This window comes from Mercenaria mercenaria, chromosome 3 (assembly GCF_021730395.1).
Source record: "Mercenaria mercenaria strain notata chromosome 3, MADL_Memer_1, whole genome shotgun sequence".
Taxonomy (NCBI): Eukaryota; Metazoa; Mollusca; class Bivalvia; order Venerida; family Veneridae; genus Mercenaria; species Mercenaria mercenaria.
In genome coordinates this window covers 70648175-70665079 of record NC_069363.1, presented here as the reverse complement: position 1 = coordinate 70665079, position 16905 = coordinate 70648175, and the positions used below count along the sequence as shown (strand labels likewise).

At 37.4% G+C, this 16905-nt stretch overlaps 1 protein-coding gene across 2 annotated transcripts in view; it reads right to left on the bottom strand.

Annotated features, from left to right (window-relative positions):
- The window catches only part of LOC123524446 (cell division control protein 42 homolog), a 210078-nt gene that overhangs the window by 33866 nt on the left and 159307 nt on the right, over positions 1-16905 (bottom strand). For both annotated transcript variants that reach the window (XM_045302651.2, XM_045302652.2), the window contains exon 4: positions 12821-12989. In XM_045302651.2, the coding sequence (XP_045158586.1) occupies positions 12821-12989 (169 nt within the window). The remainder of the gene's footprint in view (positions 1-12820; positions 12990-16905) is intronic.

The following is a 16905-nucleotide window of genomic DNA, read 5'->3' as shown; positions in this document are numbered from 1 at the left end:
TATAGGAAAAAATACTTTAAAAATTATCTGATCATATTTCCTAGACTGTTTAATTATAATTACCTGATGACCCCAAGTAATTAGGGGTCACTTGAGTGTGACCTTGACCTACTGACTTACTTTTGTTTTTTTAAGATACAGCCTTGAAATTTGGATGACATATACAGTTATGCACACCGATCTTAACAGCATAGAAATTTGGACCACATCAATAACTTTCGATAAAGATTTCAATACTCATCTTTAATGTTCGTAGCCCTGACCTACTGACCTACTTTCTTGTTTTTGAAGCTACAGCAAAAACATTCGGACCACATGTATAATGTTTGATACAGATTTCAATACTCATCTTGAATAGTCTTAATCGTGACCTACTGACCTACTTTTTCATTTTTGAAGTTACAGTATAGAAATTTGGACCACCTGTATATTTTTTATACAGATTTCAATACTCATCTTGAATAGTCTTAATCGTGACCTTCTGACCTACTTTCTTGTTTTTGAAGATACAGCATGGAAATTTGGACCACATGTACAACTTTTGATACAGATTTCAATACTGATCTTAAATATAATTAAACCTGACCTACTTTCTTGTTTCTGAAGCTACAGCAAAGATATTTGGACCACCTGTATAATTTTTTAACAGATTTCAGTACTTATCTTGAAGAATCTTTACCATGACCTTTTCACCATTTTTTGTTTGTTTTTGAAGCATTAGCAAAGAAATTTGTTCAACCAAGCAATTAAACCAGGTGAGCAATATAGGGCCATCATGGCCCTCTTGTTTCTATTTTTAGCTCTGGCAGCCCCAATGTGCAACCAAGTGGAACCGTTTGAATAACTTTGGTACAGGACCACCCAAGGAACATCATGGCCACGTTTCATCAAAATCCATTTATTGGTTTTGGAGAAGATGTCGTTTAAACACAAATGCTGATGACGGACGGATGACTTGACGCACGCACGGACGACGGACACAGCGTGATCACAATAGCTCACCATGAGCACTTTCTCATGTGAGCTAAAAACAAAGGTTGCTGAAAAACTTTAACCAAAAAAGCTCATGCTGACGCCGATGCCGGGGTGAGTAGATTAGCACCCCTATTCTCCTTATAATTGAGCTAAGAATGTTTAAAAATATTTCTTATGAGATGACCTTAAAATGATGCTACAGACCAAGTTTGATAAGATCCATATGAAGTGGTTCATGAGAAGATGTCATTTAAAAGTTTTTCTTTTTTTCTATTTTAAACTCTGGCGGCTCCTAAAAAGGGTCAAAATGAACAGTTTGAACCAACTTGATAGAGGTCCATACGCCAGCACGCTACTGATCAAGTCTGGAGTAATTCTGATTATTTGTTTCAGAAGGGATGATGTTAAAGTAAAATACTGACACAGGACGCAGTATGATGGATGCCGGATCATCCACCTTATACTAATTGCTCACCCTGAACATAAGGATAAAGTTAACGTGCACCAAAACTTGAACCTGAAATGTTTTAACCTGGAATTCTAAGTAAAAATGGGAATAATTCATGAAATATTGGTGCCACAATTATGGCAAAACCATCATGTAATTACTGCGATAAAGGAAAAGTGCATCAAAACTTTAACCCAAGGCATGGATGCGGAGAGGACGCCAACAGAGACGCTCGCTCAAGTAGGATAGCTCTCCTTACACTTTGTATAGTGAAGCTAAAAGCTGTCAATATTGAGAAGTTTTAATTTGTCCAAAACTATATCAGTTTGTTAGTTTGGCATTGTGCCATTTAACAAGAATCAATTAACATTTTTAAAGTTCTATAATGCTTTAGATTTATTCTAAAACAAAACATTATCAAGCAAATCTTTAAATAAGTATATGTATTATTACATGATATTAGACAAGAGACATAGAAATTCCCCTAAAACCAAGTTTTTCAAAGAACAATGACTTTGACCTAACTGACCTTGAACCTGGTGGCCAAAAAAGCCCAATTCCTTAACCATTCTTTCCTACAGACAAAGTCCCAATGCAATATCTCATTCCTAACAAGAGTTATGGCTGAAGCCTTGTTTAATTACTAACAATTTAAAAGTTTGAATAAAGAAACTTGAGTGGATTTGGATTTATAAACAATAGACCCAGAATATAAATATTTTCCAAACTGAAAACCAAGCAATATGTCTGTTATATATCAAAATATAAACTGATAAAAAAGTTCTTAATATAAGCTTATGCAAATTTAAAAAAAAAAAAAATTGAAAGATTATTGAATGCAAGATTTTTATAACAAGAGGGTCATGATGACCCTGGATCGCTCACCTGAGTAATATGAGCTACATGTTTCAAATGTCAAACTGATGATAAAATATTAAGAAAGTCAGCAGGTCACATTCATGGTCAATGAAATTCTGTTTTACGATTTGTGTGCAAAACTGTGTATGTCATCAAAATTTCAAGGCTGTATCTTAAACTAGAATGTGTCTGTAGGACACAGGGTGTGCCCCCCACTGGTACATTTGTCACAAATAAGGGGAAATCATTCAAATGTTTGCAGTCTTAATGGGGTATAGCCTCAAAAAAAATTTATGAAATGGATTCATTATTCTATACCATATTCTTTTTGAGCTATGAGCATCACAAAAAAAATCCACTATTTTGGCTATTTCAAGGGCCATAACTCTGTAATAAAAGCTAAAATTCTCAAAAAGAATGCCAAGTGTGCAAGGTCACATTATGATAAAAACTCAAGCATAGATTCATGAATTTACATTAAATACTTTTTGAGTGAGGCACATAATTAGGTGAAAATGTGCATTTTTTAACTATTTCTGGGGCCATAACTCTGGAAATAGGGGGCAGACCCAGATGAAAAATAGGAGGTGTGCAAGTTCATATCATGATAAAGATTCATGCAAGGTTTCATCAATTTATATCCAAAACTTTTTGAGCTAGGCATGTCACAAGGTGAAAATGTGCATTTTTGACTATTTCAGGGGCCATAACTCTAGAAATAGGGGGCAGCGAGATGAAAAATAGGAGATGCACAAGTTCAAATCATGATTAAGACTCATGCAAGGTTTCATGAATCTATATCAAATACATTTTGAGCTAGGCGTGTCACAAGGTGAAAATGTGCATTTTTGACTATTTCTGGGGCCATAACTCTAAAACTAGGGGGCAGCGAGACGAAAAATAGGAGGTGCGCAAGTTCATACCATGATAAAGACTCATGCAACGTTTCATCAATTTATATCAAATACTTTTTGAGCTAGGCGTGTGACAAGGTGAAAATGAGCATTTTTGACTATTTCAGGGGCCATAACTCTAGAAATAGGGGATGGACCCAGATGAAAAATAGGAGGTGTGCAAGTTCATATCATGATTAAGACTCATGCAAGGTTTCATGAATCTATATCAAATACATTTTGAGCTAGGCGTGTCACAAGGTGAAAATGTGCATTTTTGAGTATTTCAGGGGCCATATCTCTAAAATTAGGGGGCGGAGCCAGACGAAAAATAGAAGGTGCGCAAGTTCATATCATGATAAAGACTCAGGCAAGGTTTCAAAAATTTATATCAAATACTTTTTGAGCTAGGCATGTTACGAACTTCGGATGGACGGAAGGACAAGAGCAAATCTATATGCCCCCACCACTCATGGGGGGCACAAAAACAAGAAAGTAGGTAAGTATGTCAACAGTCAATATTACTTGGGGTCATCAGGTAATTATAATTAAACAGTCTTGGAAATAGGATCAGATGATTTTTAAGTATTTTTTCCTATATAACTCACATAATAACTAAGTGACCCCAGGGTGGGGCCTCTTTTAACCCCAGGGACATAATTTGAACAATTTTGGTAGAGGGCTGCTAGACAATTCATCATACCAAATATCAAAAGCCCAGGTCGTATGGCTTCAGACAAGAAAATTTTTAAAGCTATTTCTATATCTATATAAAACTTGGGACCCCCAGGGCAGGGCCTCTTTTCATGCCATGGGCACAATTTGAACAATTTTTGCTGAAGACCATTAGACAATGCTACAAACCAAATATCGAAGGTCTAAGTGTTGTGGTTTCAGACAAGATTTTAAAACATTTTTTCCTATATAAGTCTATGTAAAACTTGGGACCCCCAGGGCAGGGCCATATTTGACCCTAGGGGGATAATTTGAACAATCTTGGTAGAGGACCACTAGATAGTTCTACATACCAAATATCAAAGCCTCAGGCCATGTGGTTTTGTACAAGAAGATTTTCAAAGTTTTCCCTATATAAGTCTATATAAACCATGTGACCTCCGGGGCGGGGCCATATTTGACCCTAGGGGGATAATCTGAACAATCTTGGTAGAGGACCATTAGATGATGCTACATACCAAATATCAAAGCCCTAGGCTTTGTGGTTTTGTACAAGAAGATTTTCAAAGTTTTCCCTATATAACTCTATCTAAACCATGTGACCCCCGGGGCGGGGCCATATTTGACCCTAAGGGGAAAATTTGAACAATCTTGGTAGAGGACACTAGATGATGCTACTTACCAAATATCAAAGCCCTTGGCCATGTGGTTTTGTACAAGAAGATTTTCAAAGTTTTCCCTATATAACTCTATCTAAACCATGTGACCCCCGGGGCGGGGCCATATTTGACCCTATGGGGATAATTTGAACAATCTTGGTAGAGGACCACTAGATGATGCTACTTACCAAATATCAAAGCCCTAGGCCATGTGGTTTTGTACAAGAAGATTTTCAAAGTTTTCCCTATATAACTCTATCTAAACCATGTGACCCCCGGGGCGGGGCCATATTTGACCCTAGGGGGATAATTTGAAAAATTTTGGTAGAGGACCACTAGATGATGCTACACACCAAATATCAAAGCCCTAGGCCATGTGGTTTTGGACAAGAAGATTTTTAAAGTTTTTCCTTTCAGTTGCCATGGCAAACAGATTTCTGCATGGAATTCAATTCTTTGAACAATTTTGAAAGGGGGCCACCCAAGGATCATTCCTGTGAAGTTTGGTGTAATTCTGCCCAGTGGTTTTCAAGAAGAAGGTTTTTTTAGGAAATGTTGACGGACGGATGCCGCACGCCGGACGCCGGACATTGAGCGGTCACAATAGCTCACCATGAGCTTTTGGCTCAGGTGAGCTAATAAAAAAGTCTGCATATTACAATCTCTCCTTGAATGGATATGAGGACAGCACTCTGGTACAGACATAGTTTTTCTTATAAAATTTACAATGCTTGTTTCATTAGAAATCAGGATGACAATCTGAAAAGGAAAGATTGAATTAACAAAACAAAACTGTTGGAAAACCAAATCAATATGTTAAGTCCAACATGTTCAAAATGTAGCTCGACTTATTTTTAACAACAAGAGGGCTATGAAGGCCCTGTATTGCTCACCTGACCTATTGACCTAAAGATCATCAAGATTAACATTCTGACCAAGTTTCAATAAGATATGGTCATAAATGTGGCCTCTAAAGTGTTAAATAGCTTTTCCTTCGATATGACCCAGTGACCTAGTTTTTGACCAGACATGACCCAGATTCGAACTTGACCTAAAGATCACCAAGATTAACATTCTAAGTTTCGTGAAGATACAGTCTTAAATGTGGCCTCTAGAGTGTTAAAAAACTTTTCCTTTGATTTGACCTAGTGACCTAGTTTTTGATCCCACCTGACCCAGATTTGAATATGACTTAAAGATCATCAAGATTAACATTCTGACCTAATTTCATTAAGATATGGTCACAAATGTGGCCTCGACAGTGTAAACTAGCTTTTCCTTTGATTTGACCTGGAGATCTAGTTTTTGATCCTACATGACCCAGATTCAAAATTGACCTTGAGATCATCATGATTGACAATCTGACCAAGTTGCATGAAGATATAGTCATAAATATGGCCTCTACAGTGTTAACAAACTTTTCCTTTGATTTGACCTAGTGACCTAGTTTCTGACCCCAGATGATCCAATATCGAACTCGTCCAAGATTTTATTGAGGGTAACATTCTGACCAAGTTTCATTAAGATTGGACCAAAATTGTGACCTCTAGAGTGTTAACAAGCTTTTCCTTTGATTGGACCTGGTGACCTAGTTTTTGACCCCAGATGACCCAATATCAAACTCGTCCAAGATTTTATTGAGGGTAACATTCTGACCAAGTTTCATTAAGTTTGGGTCAAAACTGTGACCTCTAGAGTGTTAACAGTCAAAATGTTGATGACGGACGACTGACGACTGACGGACACAGGGCGATCACTAAAGCTCACCTTTGAGCACTTTGTGCTCAGGTGAGCTAAAAAAAACCATTTGTGTGAAATTATTTTAAAATCAGGCTAACAGTTTTATAAATAAAGGGAAAAGTGACCACATCCACTGGCAACCATGTTTTTTGACGAATCAGAATAATTTGAACAATCTTGGTAGAGGGTCACACAAGAACATTTGTGCAAAATTATTTTGAAATCGGGCTAGCTAACATGCAGTTTCAAACAAGAAGATTTTTAAAGTTTCCGCTATATACATATAGGGAAAAATGACCACGCCCTCTGGTGGCTATGTTTTTTGACGAATCGGTATAATTTGAACAATCTTGGTAGAGGGTCACACAAGGACCATTTGTGTAAAATTATTCTAAAATCGATCCAGCAGTTTCACACAAGAGGATTTTCAAAGTTTCCACTATATACATATAGGGAAAAGTGACCACGCCCTCTTCGGCCATGTTTTTTGACAAATTAAAATAATTTGAACAATCTTGGTAGATGGTCACACAAGGATCATTTGTGTAACATTATTTTAAAATCGGACCAGCAGTTTCACACAAGAAGATTTTTTTAATTTTCACTATATACATATAGAGAAAAGTGACCACGCCCCCTGGCGGCCATGTTTTTTGACAAATCGGTATAATTTGAATCAAAGGCCTGAAGGGCCTGAGAGTCGGCTAATGATTGATGTACTGGTAGTATAGTCTACCAGTTTCAGTTTGTTTTTAGTTTTTTTTTCCCAACTGAACAGAGATTTTGTTACAATAAATATCAATGAATTGGACATTCAATCGATGCCTAGTAAAACTTTGATTGACATTATACAAGTATTTAAACCCAATATATTCCTCTAAAATTGAAGAGTGGTTGGCAAAAATAAAAATGTTGAAACTACAATTTGACAGCTGACACTAAGATACTGCCCATGACTATATATATTTTTCTTGTAAACATTTGCCTCGGGCATTACCAAAACAGGCAATTATCGGCTGGTATATATTCGCACATGATAAAATTTGAATATGACAATTTATATATTGAAATTTTATAAAGCGGATTGCCACATACCATTTGTAATGGATGGACGAAAGAACTGTTCAGATATTTTACAGATAAAGGGCCTGGCGATAACCGTGTCATACATTAGGTATTGTTCAATAAGATATGTAAATGTTGCTGAGTGTCAATAAAGTTATAGTGTCATGAATGTTTACACTGACAGGAAAATTGCGCATTCAAAACTAAGGGAAGTTACTCGGACTAGCTACCAATTTCGGAAAAGATAACCAATATTAATAAATGCAGTTCTTTTTAAGTTAAAACCATCATTTATTCTATTTCAGACCTGTTAACCCCTTCAAAACCATGTCAGTAGCCCCCAAGTCCATGTTCAATTATCCATTATGATTCATGTAGACAGACAGGCCCAGAATTGGCTGAGAAATGTTTGAGCCATTTTTACGTGGTCAGTAGCAGGGTTGGTGTGGGGAGGGGTGTTCCTTCCCACTTTGAATTGCAGTCAGATTTTGAAATGGGCATTGTGGCAGCTGGTAAAAGGGCAAATGTATCAAACTGTAAAGTGGAAATATGGGGGCAGGGTGTGGGAGGATACCCCCTCCTGCAAGTAGGGTTTGGGGTATCACCACAAGAAAATTTTGAAAATGTAGACCCTTGATACAGCCTTTGGTGCATTTTCTAACTGAAAATTATATGTTTCAATTTCTAAATATTACCTAGATTCTTTTTAGTATTACAATATCCAAAGTATGAATGACTGTCACTTCATATTTTTTAGGTCATGCCTCAGGACTAGAATATAAGTCTGATATACTGTGAAATCATTGTTATTCGTGGGGGATAAATTTTCGTGGATTTCGTGGTTGAGCTCAACCACGAATTTAAGTCCCAACGAACAAATTGTGCCCTCGATCATTTTAATTGTACGCAAAGTCGCCAAAAAATACACCATAGCTGTTCGATCTGATCTGTAGTTGTATGCATGTGGCAGTACTAACCTGACTAAGTTTCATTAAGATTGGGCCAAAATTGTGACCTCTAGAGTGTTAACAAGATTTTCCTTTGATTTGACCTGGTGACCTAGTTTTTGACCCCAGATGACCCAATATCGAACTCGTCCAAGATTTTATTGAAAGTAATATTCTGACCAAGTTTCATTAAGATTGGGCAAAAATTGTGACCTCTAGAGTGTTAACAAGCTTTTCCTTTGATTTGGCCTGGTGACCTAGTTTTTGACCCCAGATGACCCAATATCGAACTCATCCAAGATTTTTTTGAAAGTAATACTCTGACCAAGTTTCATTAAGATTGGGCCAAAATTGTGACCTCTAGAGTGTTAACAAGATTTTCCTATGGTTTGACCTGGTGACCTAGTTTCTGACCCCAGATGACCCAATATCGAACTCGTCCAAGATTTTACTGAGGGTAACTTTCTGACGAAGTTTCATTAAGGTTGGGCCAAAATTGTGACCTCTAGAGTGTTAACAGTCAAACTGTTGATGACGGACGGACGACGGACACAGGGCGATCACAAAAGCTCACCTTTGAGCACTTTGTGCTCAGGTGAGCTAAAAATGTTTCGTTTCGTCAAAGCAGTCTAACACAGACGATCTACTTTCGATTTCAAATTTCAACAAGAGGGCCATGAAGGCCCTGTATCGCTCACCTGACCTATTGACCTAAAGATCATCAAGATAGTTTCATTAAGATATGGTCATAAATGTGGCCTCTAAAGTGTTAACTAACTTTCCCTTTGATTTGACCTGGTGACCTAGTTTTTGACCCCATATGACCCATATTTGAATATGACCTAAAGATCATCAAGATTAACATTCTGACTAAGTTTCATGAAGATACAGTCTTAAATGTGGCCTCTAGAGTGTTAACAAGCTTTTCCTATGATTTGACCCGTTGACATAGTTTTTGACCCCACATGACCCAGATTCAAAACTAACCTAAAGATCATCAAGATAAACATTCTGACTAAGTTTCATGAAGATACAGTCATAAATGTGGCCTCTATCGTGTTAACAAGCTTTTAATTTGATTTGACCCGGTGACCTAGTTTTTGACCCTACCTGACCCAATTTGAACATGACCTATAGATCATCAAGATTAACATTCTGACCAAGTTTCATTAAGATATGGTCATAAATGTGGCCTCTAGAGTGTTAACTAGCTTTTTCTTTGATTTGACCTGGTGACCTAGTTTTTGACCCCATATGACCCAGATTTGAACTTGACCTAAAGATCACCAAGATTAATATTCTGACTAAGTTTCATGAAGATACAGTCATAAATGTGGCCTCTATCGTGTTAACAAGCTTTTTCTTTGATTTGACCTGGTGACCTAGTTTTTGATCCCACATGACCCAGATTAGAACTTGACATAAAGATCATCAAGATTAACATTCTGACTAAATTTTATGAAGATACAGTCTTAAATGTGGCCTCTAGAGTGTTAACAAGCTTTTCCTTTGATTTGACCCGGTCACCTAGTTTTTGAACCCACCTGACCCAGATTTGAACACGACCTTAAGATCATCAAGATTAACATTCTGACCAAGTTTCATTAAGATATGGTCATAAATGTGGCCTCTAGAGTGTTAACTAGCTTTTCCTTTGATTTGACCTGGTGACCTAGTTTTTGACCCTACATGACCCAGATTCAAACTGGACTTTGAGATCATCATGTGTAACAATTCTGACCAAGTTTCATGAAGATACAGTCATAAATGTAGCCTCTACAGTGTTAACAAGCTTTTCCTTTGATTTGACCTGGTGGCCTAGTTTTTGACCCCAGATGACCCAATATCAAACTCGTCCAAGATTTTATTGAGGGTAACATTCTGATCAAGTTTGATTAAGATTGGGCCAAAATTGTGACCTTTGACCTGGTGACCCCAAAGTCAGTAGGGGTCGTGTGTACTCAATAAGTACTATCAGCATGTGAAGTTTGAAGGTCCTGGGTGCAGTGATTCACGAGTAAAGTGCCTTCATGCAAAAAGTTAACGTTGGCCCCTGTGACCTTGACCTTTGACCCCAAAGTCAGTAGGGGTAGTGTACTCAATAAGTACTACCAGCATGTGAAGTTTGAAGGTCCTGGGTGCAGTGGTTCGCTATTAAAGTGCCTTCATGCAAAAAGTTAACAATGGCCCTTGTGATCTTGACCTTTGACCTAGTGACCCCAAAGTCAGTAGGGGTCGTGTACTCAATAAGTACTATCAGCATGTGAAGTTTGAAGGTCCTGGGTGCAGTGGTTCGCAAGTAAAGTGCCTTCATGCAAAAAGTTAACGTTGTGACCAACGAACTAACGAACGGACGGACAGTTGAAAACTAATATGCCTCCCTTCGGGGGCATAAAAATGTGAAAGTAGGTCACTAGGTCAATGTCAAGGTCAAAGTTTATTTCGGTACACAAACCTATGCATGTGGTCCAAATTTGAAGGCTGAAGCTACAGAAATGTGAAAGTAGGTCACTAGGTCAAAATTAAGGTCAACTCATGTCAAGGTTCATCTAACCACTCAAAACAATACATGTGGTCAAAATTTGAATGTTGTAGGTTATGGACAAGAAGATTTTTAAGGTTTTTCCCTATATAAGTGTATATAAACCATGTGACCCCCTGGGGCGGGGCCATATTTGACTCTAGGGAAATAATTTGGATAATCTTTGTACAGGACCACAAGACGATGCTACAAGCCAAATATAAAAGCCCTAGGCCCTGTGGTTTTGGACAAGAAGATTTTCATAGTTTTTCCCTATATAAATCTATGTAAATTATATAAATAAACAAAGGGCCATAACTCATTCAAAAATTGTTGAACCAGTCTGATTTTCAGGGGGACACAACTAGGGTACTAATACATCAATCTGACAGAGTTTGGTCAAAATCCCCAATGTAGTTTCTGAGGAGATGCGAAAACAAGAAATTGTTAACGAATGGAAGGATGGATGGATGACGGACCACGGACGCAGTGTCTGAATAGCCCATCTGATGATGGTTGGCTAAAAACAAACATGAAACTGTTTTTTTTTTCCAGTTTTTTTTTTGTGTCAGTGACCTTGATCTTGATTCCACTAAGCCCAAAATGCTATCCCAAATCTCGTGGCCTTAGTATATGCAATGTATAGGCCAATTTTTCATTTCAATAACTCAACGCAAGCTTAGTATCTGAGTGAAAATAATCAGTTTGACACCCCCTGCCAGCCCAGTTTTCCTGAAAATCTGGTTAACAAGCCTACATTTGTTTGAAACTCGATCAGTTCTTCAGAGGAGTTGTAAGAGCTAACTCTTTGACTAAATGATAGAAACAGAAAGACAGACAAGACAAAACAAGAGCTCGTCAAACACCAAATACCCCCCTTGATGCATTCAGTAATTGCACAAGGAACAGAAATTATTTGCTCACTGTAAACAGAAGTTCTACTGTTCTGGTTCAATGTGACATTGACCTTTGACCTATTGACCTCAAAATCAACAGGGGTCATCTGCTGGTCATGATCAACCTCCCTATTAAGTTTAGTGATCCTAAGCCCAAGCGTTCTCAAGGTATCGCCCAGAAAGGGTTTAACTGTTCTGGGTCAATGTGACCTTGACCTTTAGCTACTGATCTGAAAATCTATAGGGGTCATCTACAGGTCATGACCAACCTCCCTATCAAGTTTCATGATCCTAGGCCCAAGTGTTCTCAAGTTGTTGTCTGGAAACGGTTTAAATGTTCCTGGTCACTGTAACCTTGACCTTTGACCTACTGACATCAAAATCAATAGGGATCATCTGCTGGTCATGATGAACCTCTCTATCATCTTTCATGACCTTTGGCCCAAGCATTCTCAAGTTATTATCCAGAAACCGTTTAACTGTTCCTGGTCACTGTGACCTTGAACTTTGACCTAATGACCTCAAAATCGATAGGGGTCATCTGTTGGTCATGACCAACCTCCCTATCAACTTTCATCATCCAAGGCCCTAGCGTTCTTGAGTTATCATCCGGACACCGTTTAACTGTTCAGGTTCACTGTGACCTTGACCTTTGACATACAGATCTCAAAATCAATAGGGGTCATCTGCAGGTGATGAACAACCTTCCTATCAACTTTCATGATCCTAGGCCCAAGCGTTCTTGAGTTATCATCCAGAAACAGATTGGTCTACATACAGACCGACAAACCGACCAACCGACATCTGCAAAACAATAATACCCCTCCTTCTTCGAAGGGGGGCATAATAAATACCTCTCCCAAAATATGGACCTTACCTCTTTATCTGGAATATTTTCAATATGTGTGCCTAGGGCATTTATTGAAAACTATCAAACTTGATTTGACAATATTAAGAAGTGCACAGAACAAGACCTGTAACTTTTATTTGATAGTTACCAACTTTTCACACTTTGATAACACTGAATTCAGGGTCAGAGCTATGGCAGCCCCTCAATATTTTACAAAATAAGCAAAACAAAAAGCTGAATGTGTACTGATCAGTCGAAATTGTTAGATATATGAACAAATATAAATTATTCACCTTCTTTACATCCTACCAGCAATATTGGCACTTTTGGAGCATGTCGTTTCAACTCAGGAATCCACTTAGTTTTTATATTTTGGAAAGATGATGGTCCTGATACAGAGAAGCATAATAAGAATATATCAGCATCACTGTAGGATTCTGGCCGTGTGTCATCATAATCTTCCTGAAACCAGAGTAACACAATTATCATATTATGGCACAATCAGATGATTAAATTGTTGTTTTTGGTGACAATTACATATACAAAACCAACTGTCGGTCAATGTGTGTCTTTTTCGACAATTTTTCAGTCATATAAAATGGTGGTCAATGTGTAAGTGTAATTCTACCTCTAGCTGTCTTTTAGTGAATTCTAGCAGAGCCACTTTACAAACTTAAACATTTTATGACTCATGATTGTTGTTATACAAAACAAACAACTGTTAATGCTATTTTTGTATAAAACACAACACAAAAGCTGGAAATATAAACAAGAGGGTCATGATGACCCTATATCACTCACCTCTTAAACTTGCTCTTGAAATCATTAAGATAAACATTCTGACTAAGTTTCATGGAGATAGGGTTATAAATGTGGCCTCAACAGTGTTAACAAGCTTTTCCTTTAATTTGAGTGATGACCTTGTTTTGACCCCACATGACCCAGTTTCAAACCTGGCATGGGAATCATCAAGATATTCATTCTGGCCAAGTTTCATGAAGATATGGTCATAAATATGGTCTCCAGAGCGTTAATAAAGTTTTTCCTTTAATATGAGTAGGTGACCTAGTTTTTGACCCCCCATGACCCAGTTTCAAACCTGGCCTAGGAATTACCAAGATAAACATTTTGACCAAGTTTAATGAAGATAGGTTCATAATTGTGACCTCATGAGTGTAAACAAACTTTTCCTTTGATTTGGCCAGGTGACCTAGTTTTTGACTCCACATGACCCAGTTTCATTTTTGGCCTAGAAATCATCAAGATAAACATATTGACCAAGTTTCATGAAGATTGGGTCATAAATGTGGCCTCAAGAGTGTTTACAAGCTTTTCCTCTGATTTCACCGGGTGACCTAGTTTTTGACCCCATATGACCCAGTTTCGAACATGGCCTAGGAATCATCAAAATAAACATTTTGACCAAGTTTCATGAAGATGTGGTCATAAATGTGGCCTCTAGTGTGTTAACAAGCTTTTCCTTTGATTTGACCGGGTGACCTAGTTTTTATCGTGTTTAACAAATTTTGGCTCTTTCAGGGGTCAATCAGGGGCTGTAACTCCAGAACCTATTATTGGATCTGACGGATTCATCATGAAATCCAAGATATATTGTTGCTAAAGATATTTTGCAAGTTTATATCAAATCAAACCATAAACTAGGCCCAAGCGTTCTTGAGTTATCATCCGGAAACGGATTGGTCTACAAACCCACAGACCGACCGACCGACAGACAGACATCTGCCAAAACAATATACCCCACCTTCTTTAAAGGGGGGCATAATGAAGTCTCTTTATGGCTGCAAAAGCCAAAACAGCAAATTTTAGCATTTAAGGGGCCATAACTCTTGAACCCATGATGGGATCTGGACAGTTTTCGAAAGGAACTGAGATATTATGTCAATTAAAGTTCTGTGCAAGTTTGATTAACATGCATTGCAAAATGTGGTCTCTATCATGTTCACAAGCCAAAAATGCAATACTAGAAGATGCTTTTTGAGAAAAGAGGGTCATGATGACCCTGAATCGCTCACCTGAGTAATATGAGCCACATGTTTCAAATGGCAAACTGATGCTAAAATATTAGAAAGTAGGTCACATTCATGGTCATTGAAAGACTGTTTAAAGATTGGTGTGCAAAACTGTACATGTCATCCAAATTTCAAGGCTGTACCTTAAAAAGAGGGCCATGAAGGCCCTGTAACGCTCACCTGACCTATTGACCTAAAGATCATCAAGATTAACATTCTGACCAAGTTTCATTAAGATATGGTCATAAATGTGGCCTCTAAAATGTTAAATAGCTATTCCTTTGATTTGACCCTGTGACCTAGTTTTTGACCTCACATGACCAAGATTCGAACTTGACCTGAAGATCACCAAGATTAACATTCTGACTAAGTTTCATGAAGATACAGTCATAAATGTGGCCTCTAGAGTGTTAACAAGCTTTTCCTTTGAATGACCTAGTGACCTAGTTTTTGACCCCACCTGAACCAGATTTGAACTTGACCTATAGATCATCAAGATTAACATTCTGACCAAGTTTCATTAAGATATGGTCATAAATGTGGCCTCTACAGTGTAAACTAGCCTTCTCTTTGATTTGACCCTGTGACCTAGTTTTTGACCCTACATGACCAAGATTCGAACTTGACATAAAGATCATCAAGATTAACATTCTGACTAAGTTTCATGAAGATAAAGTCATAAATGTGGTCTCTAGAGTGTTAACAAGCTTTTCCTTTGAAATGACCTAGTGACCTAGTTTTTGACCCCATCTGACCCAGATTTGAACTTGGCCTATAGATAATCAAGCTTAACATTCTGACCAAGTTTCATGAAGACATAGTCATAAATGTGGCCTCTACAGTGTTAACAAGTTTTTCCTTTGATTTGACATGGTGACCTAGTTTTTGACCCCGGATGACCCAATATCAAACTCGTCCAAGACTTTATTGACAGTAACATTCTCACCAAGTTTTATTAAGATTGGGCCAAAATTGTGACCTCTAGAGTGTTAAAAAGCCTTTCCTTTGATTTGACATGGTGACCTAGTTTTTGATCCCAGATGACCCAATATCAAATTCATCCAAGATTTTGTTGAGGGTAACATTCTGACCAAGTTTCATTAAGATTGGGCCAAATATGTGACTTCTAGAGTGTTAACAAGCTTTTCCTTTGATTTGACCTGGTGACCTAGTTTTTGACCCCAGATGACCCAATATCGAGCTTGTCCAAGATTTTATTGAGGGTAACATTCTGACTAAGTTTCATTAAGATTTGGCCAAAACTGTGACCTCTAGAGTGTTAACAAGCTTTTCCTTTGATTTGACCTGGTGACCTAGTTTTTGACCCCAGATGACCCAATATCGAACTCGTCCAAGATTTTATTGAGAGTAACATTCTGACCAAGTTTCATTAAGATTGAGCCAAAATTGTGACCTATAGAGTATTAACAGTCAAATTGTTGTTCTCTCACAGCATGGCCTTGATACCTGTACATTGTATACAAAATTAATACAGTGTAAACACACTGCAGAGATTAAGGGTTAACTCTGGAATGCTGCTGTGTTATAAATAGAACTCTCAACCAATGAAAATAAAGATATATAGTGGAGCCAAAACACACAAAGTAATCCCAACAGTCCTGTTTTATTTCAAAGGCCTTTTAAATATTTAAGAATAGACAAATGAAAGATATTCTCTCTTTAGCAGATATAAGTATTTGTTAAAACATTCTAGTGGAGATTCCTTCAACAATAGATAGCAAAATAGAAAGCTGCTCAAGAATATCAAAAGTTTAAAAGTAAACAGGAACTTCTTTGTTGGAGATATTCCTTTACACATGCAGCTGGAATTTAAACATTTAATGTTGCTAAAATAACTTTTAAAAGGACACTAGGTAAGTACATCTATTTACTTATTTTCTATTTAAATATGTTTTATAACATTCAGGAAGCTTCAGAATAAACTTGAGTAAATTAAATGCTGATTCAAATTTTCAAATGACCATTTATTCTTCAGTGATTCATCTCTTGTCAGTTTATACACTAACTAAATCAATAATAAACATAAAAGGTTTTAATTCTTTTATCAAAATTACTTTTCAGATAAAGTATCAGGTGTGTACATGCAATACCTGACATAATTATGCCAAAACACACATGGATGAATTATGAGGCCTGAGACATTTTCAAGCTTCAGTCATTTACACACTGCAGAATGAATGGTGCCCACAGAAAAACCCCACTGATGTGTAAACTTTTGGAAGTATGTCTGCAGGTACTTTAATCCAGCACAAAACTCATTGAACAGTGTTTATTGTAAGGAATGTTCTTGTAACATCTTTTTACTTAACAGTTCTAGTAAACTTCTA